The sequence below is a fragment of the Dryobates pubescens genome, chromosome 3 (assembly GCF_014839835.1).
Source record: "Dryobates pubescens isolate bDryPub1 chromosome 3, bDryPub1.pri, whole genome shotgun sequence".
Classification (NCBI taxonomy): Eukaryota; Metazoa; Chordata; class Aves; order Piciformes; family Picidae; genus Dryobates; species Dryobates pubescens.
Window position 1 is genome coordinate 18,656,316 of NC_071614.1, and position 9,283 is coordinate 18,665,598.

Sequence of the window (9,283 nt, forward strand, 5' to 3'; positions counted from 1 at the left end):
GGGGTGCGGTGATCTGGCTGTGTGGGAAGGGGGCTGCCTTCCTCCACGAAGGAAAGGAACATTACTCCTTCCGTCAGCAGGGTGTGCCCAAGGTGCCTGAACTTTTTTTTGTCGTTAGGTCTAAGCCGTCCTGCTCAAGGCTGGTGTGACTGCTCACCCTGCACTCGCTAGGCTCTAATGGGTCGTTGGAACGAGCAGAGCTTGCCCATTTTTATGTATCCTCCTATTCTCTCAACTACTAGGACCCAGAGGAGTGCAAACAAAATCTGAACTTGAAGGAATTTCTAGAATTGACTCAAAATGTATTATTTGGGAAAAATCTTTTTACTTAATGTAACAACATTACGAGCGTAGCAAATGTAAATGAAAACAGACTATTGCCTCCTTCCTTCTTGCCTGCCTGCCTGCCTTCCTGCGTGCCTGCTTTCCTTCTTGCCTGCTTTCCTTCCTGCTGCCTGTCTGCCTTCCTGTTTGCCTGCCTTCCTTCCCGCCTTCCTTTCTGCCTGCCTTCCTTTCTTCCTTCCTGATGGATGGATGCCTGCCTTCCTTCCTTCTTGACTTCCTTCCTTCCTTCCTTGCTTCCTTCCTTCCTTCCACCTGCCTTCCCGCCTTCCTTTCTGCCTGCCTTCCCGCCTCCCTTCCTTTTCCTCCCTTCCTCTCCATTTTCCTCTCTTCCTCCTCATTTTCCTCCCACCTCTCTTTCCTCGGTAGGAAAGGCGGGGCAGGGGGCTCAGGAGTGAGCCCTGCTCTGCCGAGCCCAGGTTCGCCAGCAGTGCTCCGGAGAGGGCCGAGGTGTTTGGTGCTGACCCCTCTGCACGCCTGGATAAACGCACTTTCCCATTTCAGACAATGCATTTCAATTCCAGTCGTGTGCCTTTGTCCATTTGTAGAAAGAAAAGAGGGCTGAATGACAGCTCCTGTTAGCCTGCATGAACAGATACCAATAAACCCTCCCAAAACCCGGACCTTGAAAAAAAACAACAGAGGAAAGGCAGGGAGAGCCACATGCCTATTTGCCTGCGGCTTATTATTAAGACACCTTCGCAGCTTAAACGCTTAAAAGCAACCCAAATTAAATGGCAATTAAAAGCAAGTTACACCCTCTCCTATCTCCAGGCTTATCATTTGTGGAAGCTAGCCATCAGCCTAGCCACCCCGCCGGGAAATGCCATTTGGGCTGGCATCCTCTCGAAGGGTGTACGACACCCCCCACACCCCGCCCCGAGCCCGCCTGGCAGCGGGCAGCCCCCACCCCGGGCGCTGCCGGTGCGGTGCCCGCAGTCACTTCGGGTGCTGGAGAGCCACTACCTGGGGGCAGAGGCAGAGGGACAAGGCGGAGAAGGGGGTGGGGTGGGGGGGAGGGGGGGGGTGTGCTGAGCAGGCAGAGAGGACTTATTCCCCAAGTGGCAGCTCCTCGGACCCGTGTCACTAAATAAATAAATAACGTCCCCCTTCAGCTTTGCAACCCAGGGCTGCGCAGTCCCCGTGCATTCCCATCACTAAAATATATCGGCACTTCCAAATGTCGACGGGAAAACAGCTATCAGTGGTCTTTACCTCATACGTTCCCTTCCCTAGTTCTCTTTCTCCTGTCTAGCCGGACGTAATTCCGTAGATCTATATGTATTTTATGTAGAATTCCATATAATATGTCACTGCAGTGATACTTTGTGGTCTCACCCTAGTTTTATGCTGGAAAATGCTATTTAAAGAAGCCTGCGAGATAGCATATTAGGAAGCTTTAAAAGCAGGTTGGAGTGTGGGGTGGACTTAAATTCGATGTAAATGCAAGGGTAAAAAAAAAAAAAATAAAAAAAATTACAAACCCAAAACAAACCACAGAGTTTTCATTTAGGAAAAGAAAAAAGAAATACAGTGAAACAGACACACATACAAATGTGCAATCTTAGATGCTGGTCAGTATTTAAAAGCATTATAATCAACAGGAAGGAGCACTTACCTATTGAAAAGGATGGTTTAATAATATAGATTAATATATATTAGCTTTATGTCTTCCCAATCAAATGTACACAAAATACCCCCTTCGATCAGATTAGCTCCCATATTAGCCTGGGCAAGAAAAAGCATTCTAAAGAGTGGAGGAAAAAATGTATAAAAATGTTGAAAGAACCTACAGTTCCTTATTAGGCGAAGATACAATATTTATTCCTTGTCTCCTGGGATGAAGCTCCTCTATCTATTGTCCTCCCAGTTCTCAGTGCTGATGCTTAATTTTCAAAACTTCTATATTACCAAGGGACCTACGACATCAGCCAAAGAAATACCCAGCAAGTACAAAATCTGATCCAGGGAGCAGCTTTTGTGCAGAGGGAAAATTTTGTTCCTACAGGTTTTTAAGGAGGTGCATGGAAAAGCGAGCAATCTGATCTATGCAGATCCATTGCAAATTCTCTCTGTCTGTAGAGATTTTTTCCTAAAAAAAAAAAAAAAAAAAAATTTGGGGAAATACACGAACTTTGGATTTTTCCTTTTTTTTTTTCCCCTTTTTTTTTTTTTTAAATATTGGAGAGGAGAATTTTTTTTTTATCCACTAGGTTTTGCTTTGGTTTTTGTTTGGGTTTGGTGTTTTGGGGTGTGTTGTTTTTTGGGTGGTTTTTTTTTTTTCTTTCTTTCTTTCTGTCTCTCTCTCTCTCTTTTTTTTTTTTTTTTTAAAGCCTTCTTCTTCTTCTTTTTTTTTTTTTTTTTTTTTTTTTCCCCTCTTCCCCCTCTCCCGGAGAACCAAAAAATGTCAACTACCTTTCCAGGTCTCGTCCACGATGCAGAGGTATTTTGTGTGTGTGAGTGAGCGTGTATGTGTGTGTGTGCGGGTGTGCGGATGTATGTGTGTGCATCTGTGTGTGTGGATGTGCCTGTGCGGTTGTTTCCATTTTTTTTTAAATCCATATTGGACCGTTACGTTTAATTATAATCCGGCTTCAGAGATAACTTAAAGAAGTATAGAGAGAAAATTCGTTATGACATCTGTCGCCAGAAAGGGCAACTCATTACCACGTTAAAACCGTTGCCAGAACGAAAATCAGAATAATACCCCTAATAATATAATGAAGTGGAGGAAAATCACCAGCAGCTCGCCAGGAATGGGGAGTTCTCGCTAAAAAGCAAGACTCCCCTTTTCTTTCGAAACGCGGGGAAAAGGAGGGGGGGGGGGAGGAATTTTGGATCTGATTCGTTATTTTAAAAAGAAAGAAAAATAGGGGTTCAAAAAAAAAGAGAGAGAGAGGGAGAGAAGGGAAGGAAGGAAGAAAGGAAGGCAAGCAGGCGGCAAAGCTTTCTCAATGTGTAACGCTGTAACATAGGGACGGGAGTTGTGTGTATTGTCGTTAGTTTCCTCTTGATGACTTTTTGTGTGTGTCAGCCCCAGATATTACAGCTGTGATCAGGAGGTGGTTGGATGGACAGATAGAAAGATAGATAGTTTTTATTTCAGTGCGTGGATTTCTTTCGCTTGACGGTATTAAGGGCAGGCTGGGCTGTTTATGATTTTTTGAACAGACCTTTATGGCACCAGCCCAAGGTAGGAAAGGATCTTTTGTTGCTGGGGTTGCCGCTCGGAGGCTTAGACGTTTCTGCAGGGGGAGAAGCTATGCAGGACAGCGTGCTCGGCAGAAGCGCACCCGGGGCGTTCAATGACAAACCTCCAGTTTTGGGGTCTTCTTTTCACTTCTTCCTTTCAGATACGTCATGACGGATCAAACAGTTACCGTTTGATGCAGCTTGGATGCCTGGAGTCTGTGGCCAACTCGACCGTCGCCTATTCCTCCTCATCTCCTCTCACTTATTCTACCACGGGCACCGAGTTCGCTTCCCCGTACTTCTCCACTAACCACCAGTACACCCCACTGCACCATCAGTCCTTCCACTACGAGTTCCAACACAGCCACCCGGCAGTCAACCCCGACGCTTACTCCTTGAACTCTCTCCATCACTCCCAGCAATATTACCAGCAGATCCACCATGGGGAACCCACTGATTTTATCAACCTGCACAATGCGCGGGCGCTCAAGTCCTCTTGCTTGGACGAGCAGAGGAGAGAGCTGGGGTGCTTAGATGCTTACCGCCGCCACGACCTGTCTCTTATGAGCCATGGATCCCAATATGGGATGCATCCAGATCAAAGACTCCTGCCAGGACCAAGCCTCGGGCTTGCAGCCTCGGGAGCAGACGATTTGCAGGTAAATAGCATGCGATTTCCTTTGGAGGCACCTACTTCTCCCCTCCCCCTGCCCTGGTTCCCCCCTCACCCTCCCTATTTTCCTCTGCTTAGAACAGCTCATACAAAGGAGGAAAGATTCACCCAAAATCTGATTCACAGCCTGACCCCTCTAGAAGAGTAACAATAAAAATTGGGGCGGGGAGGGGGGGAAAGCAAAAAGAAAGAAAGAAAAAAGATGCCAGTAGGTTTACTTGGCCAAACAACAACAACAAAACGACCCTAAACTCACGCCCGACCTCCCCGCGTGGGTTGTGTCTCTGTGGTGACTGAGACGGTGGGACTCATTCGGAGAGCTTGGGGTGCGTGTGTGACTGTGAGGGGTCCTTGTGTTTGTGGACCAGCCCTTGCGAAAGCAGCGCAGAAACCAAACCCACCCCATCTTCTTGGGTTTTGTCCTAAACTTTTCCTTTCTCTCGGTGGAAGGAACCGCTTGAGCAACTTGCACCGACAAGACAGGAAAATGTGTTAACGATGGGGTAGGAAAGGATCAAAAAAAGGAGGGCAGGCAGACCTTTCGTTGAAGTCCGAGGCATGAGGCAGGAGAGAAACAAACGGGAGCAAACGTTCGTCAAAAATATTCAGTATGACAAATATCCCCCGAAATATCCGATCTAGGTGTTAATAGGGAGAGATAAAGCTGAATTAATCTATCTGTGTGTCTAATCACCCATCTCTTCCCTCCTAACCGGCATCCTGACCCATTAAAACAAACAAACAAACGAACGAAAAAATCTAAATATCAAAACCTCAGCTGTTTCCACTCAGAAATCCTTTCACCTCCGGTAAATCAAGCCTATTGCTTAAACGAAATTTGTTTCCAAAACTGCAAACTACGCCCTCTTGTATCTCACACCCATTTCGGAAAGTCCCCCAAATCAAAAGCAAACCTTCCTTCTCCCGAGGAGCCAGGGAACGAAAGGCTACCCCACCAGCGGGGACAGGCAAACAAGACCGTATTTACTGTACTTACTTTCCCCCCAAATCTCGCTCCCAGTCATAACAAAGCTCACTATGTTGGTCCTTCCAAAAAGACGAAACGGTCAAAAGCTTGGGGGGGGGGGGAAAAACCACCAAAGTTTGCCAAGCTGAGGAGGTTTATATATTCTTCCTTCAAAAAATCCCCCAAACAAAACAAACCCATAACCGCAGAAATTCACTCTTTCCCTTTTTTTTTTCCTTTCCTTTTTTTTTTTTTTTTTAATTTTTAAAGGAGAAAAATAATCCTACGACCCAACAACAAAGATTGTTATCATTTCTATCTCCGAGGAGGACGAAACTCTTAACTATTTAAACCTAGCTTTCTCCATTAAAATTCACTATATCATTTTATCTTCTCTGGCCTTTTTTTTTTTTTTTTTTTTTTTTTGGTTAGTGGGGTTGTTGTTGTTTGTTTTGCTTGCATTTTCACAAGGATCTCCTTATGTTACCGCCCTCAAAAAAAAAAAAAAAAAAAAAGGAAAAAAAAAATCTGCCATTCACTGCTCAGCCCAACTAAAACCTATTTACTCCTTTTTTATAACCACGTCTGCTGCTGATTTTTTTGTATCTGTACAAATTTTTTTTCTTTGGCAGGCACAAAGCCTTGTATTTTTCAAAAGAGGGGATTAGGGACGTTTGCAAGACACCAGACAATGCCTAAATCCCGGGCAAAAAAGCACCATAGTTTATCCAATTTTCGACTTAGTGCCATTCAACTGGTCATTTATGCAATGTCATCCGACCAAACAACATGTTTCCCTTAAAAAAAAAAAAACAAACAAAAAAAAAATAAACCCAGGGGGGGGGGGGGGAAAGGTTGGTTAAGCTGCTAGGGGAATAGTCTCTTTCTATTTATTCAAAGAAAGGAAAAAACAAACGTTTTTCATTTGGAAAACATTCATTTTTCGATCACATTTTTCATTCGAAATGGAAAGACTCAGGTCTTTGTACCTGTTCCTTTCTTTATTTTTTCCTCCTCCCTCTTTTCCCGAACAGAAGAGGGAGTGTGCTGAGGTATCGAAAAGGCTGAGTGGTGAGAAGTTGAAAATATTCATGTTTGTCGTTATGATTTAGATGCCTCGAACAAACTTGGGAGCTTTGTAAATGTCACTTTGGGCTCGGAAGGAAGCGTTTTGGTGGCGAACAGAAACAGGGCTGCTCACAAATACTTTTAACCCCAAATCGTAGTCTAACCAGTCTTGCCCTTTCTCCTTAGTCTTTCTTTTTAAAACGTTCATCAGCATATGCCTCATTTCAAATGCAACAAATGTAAATATACTTTTCCCTGCACAGAATTTTAAGTGAATGTCCAATAGTTTCGAGGGCGGTTCAAGTCAGCCTAACAGATGCAAACAGTCTTGGAGCTGGAGTGGCATCTTTCAGTGCCCTAAAAAGATTTTCCATGGGCAACAAAGAAAACTGTCACACCTTTTCCCATCACCGCTTTAATTTATGCTCAGTCGCCAAGTTTTTTTCATATTGATTTCATAATCACTTTAAGGCAGAACACTTAAAATAAAAAAGAGCCTTGAAAAGGAAGGTCTTACAGGGCCAGCGCCAATATGGTGAAAGTGGGGGAGAGAGCCAGGACTGTAAAGGTTGTTTTGTAAAGTGGGGTTTTTATTATGCACCGACTCTCTCCGCATTTACTTAACTCTTCACGGGCTGTTGAGTAGGTTAACACCCTTAAAGGCCTCTTTCATGTCCAATACCTCGTTTGTTTGTAGAGAAAAATGCGTCTTTAACACATTTCCACTGGGCAAAGATTTAGATTTGGTTTGTTGTGTTGGTTTTGTTTCTGATTTTTTTTTTTTACCCTAACATAAGGAAAAACCCAAAGAAAACCCAACCCTTTTATCACTCCAATAACAATATTTATCAAGGAGGGCGAAGATCCCCAAATAATCAGCCTTGTAACAGGAGAATAATGAAGTGAGATCTATTCGGATGTGCACCAAAAGCCCTAGACAGGTTTTTGGATGGTTCTTCACCCCAGGCTCACACATGGGTGCCTGTGTGTGTGCGCGCACAGATGCATATTCATCCCCACCTATGTGCGGACACACGCATTGTTACCATACCCTTACGGCTCTGTGTATCCGGCAGAGCCCAATAGCTCTCGCTTGCTGTTTGCGCTCTTTGTCTACTTCTGTGTACACTTCGTAAATCGATGTAGACTCCTCAGGAAACACATAGATGAATTTAGCTGTCTGTGTATATATATAAACATAAGCTAAACATACACAAATAGTATGTAAAAGTGCAATTTTTTTCCTTTTACGCGCAAATGTAGAGCGCGAACACACTTCACTTAAGAGTACTTCTTTTATCTCTCGATCCTGCCACATAACTGCCGATCTAACCCCCCCAGTTCAGGATAAACTCGAATTTAAATAGCAATTAAAGTGATAATTACACTTCATTTCATGGGGTAAGGGCAGAGTGCGCGGTCGCGGGCTGATTTGTCCAAAGCACTGGAGTTCGATGACAGTAATTGTGTTTTTGCCTGTTCACTTTAACTATTGTTTCCGTGTGACAAAGAAAAAGCTGTGTGATCTCTCTGGATTTCTGTATCTGATTTCTTTCTTTCCTTTTATTTCCCTCCTCGTTACTTAAGAGCTCAGTGGAGGCCCAGTGTGGACTTGTACTGAACGGGCAAGGAGGTGTGATAAGAAGAGGTAAGAGGTTACAAATCCTTGGGTCTATCAGTTTATTTAAAACATAAACTCTTCTCCACTTCACTCTTTCCCTCCCCTGCTGTTTAGCGTAGTTTGAGTTTACTGTCAAAACAGTGATAATTTGACATTAGACAGAAGTAGGTGCAAACTAGCTTAGAGCTCTTCACATTTCACAGTCCATTTGCACTTTACAAATGATCTGTTCCTCGGTAGCTCTCGGATAATTCCGCTGAATCTAGAGCTTTCTTGAGTGATTTTATCATTCCCCATTTAACCGAACTGATCCCTGGTAGTTTGTGAAACGTGTTCCCTGGCTGTTAAATCGGCAGTTTGATCTCGTGTGGGGAAAAGGAAAGAGGGGTTTTGGAAATGTGGTTTCAGTAGCGCTACAGACCGGTGTGGAACTCACTTTTGAGTGTCACTTCATTTGATAACCATCTGTCAATGTAAATGCCTAACGTCAAAGTTAGAGGAAAGGTTTGGAACTCTTATTACATATGCATTTCTTCAACATTTGCCAACTCTGAGTGTTCTGGGGAGTTCGTTATTACCGTCATTTCCCCTGCAGAGAACCAAAAGTTGCTGAAAGACCTAATGTAGGAGCAGAATTCTTAAAAGTTTAAGTCCCTTCCCAGTATAAAACGAATAATACAGCCGGAGAGAGGACATTTAGAGACTCAGCCGCCTGGAATGAGCACTTCTTGTCCCGTTATTGCCTTTATTTATTCCTTATATCCACCGTGAAAAACACATAATCAGGAGGTGGTTTAGGCCATGTGATACTATTGTGGCAGAGAGCTTATTTTAGCCACTACCGAGACTACGCGACTGCAATGAGTAGAGTCAGGGAATAGTACTACTCTCTGCGGTTATATCCACACAAGCGGAGGTTATGTGGTGTTCTCTCTCCACACCAACTCAGACCAGGCTTTGTTCGGGTGTTCCGCAGGGCAGCCGGAGAGAGACGAAACCGGGGCTGAGGGCCTGGGGCAGGGCCCGGAACCCGAAGGCGGGGTTGGGGGCCGGGAGCCGGGGGCTGGGCGCCGGGCCCGGAGCCGAAGCTGGGGCTAAGGACTAGAGGCCGGACCTGTGGCCGGTGCACGGTGGAGCACGGCCAGGCGGCGGCGGCGCGGTGGTGCTGAAGGGACAGCTCCGCTTGGCCTCCCCTCTCCGCTCCGCCCGGCCCCTCCTCCCTGCAGCGGGCGGCCCCGGCTCCGCGGCTCCCAGCGCCCCGGCCCCTCCCTGGGCACCGCTGGCGGGATGCTGTGGGGAGGGCTGGCAGCTCGCCGGGCCTGCAGACTCCTGCCCAAGTCGTGCTGTCGGTGCCTGGCTAGGTCCTCGTCTCTCGGATTTCAGAGGATTTTAATTATCCCTGGGAAGAGGGGTAATTCGT

The 9,283-nt window shown here is 45.4% G+C and overlaps 1 protein-coding gene across 1 annotated transcript in view; it reads left to right on the plus strand.

Annotated features, from left to right (window-relative positions):
- The first annotated feature begins 2,746 nt into the window (after nucleotides 1-2,746).
- Nucleotides 2,747-9,283, plus strand: part of TFAP2D (transcription factor AP-2 delta) — a 54,565-nt gene continuing 48,028 nt past the window's right edge. The window contains exons 1-3 of the mRNA XM_009905225.2: nucleotides 2,747-2,785; nucleotides 3,696-4,193; nucleotides 7,830-7,890. Of these exons, the coding sequence (XP_009903527.1) occupies nucleotides 2,747-2,785; nucleotides 3,696-4,193; nucleotides 7,830-7,890 (598 nt within the window). The remainder of the gene's footprint in view (nucleotides 2,786-3,695; nucleotides 4,194-7,829; nucleotides 7,891-9,283) is intronic.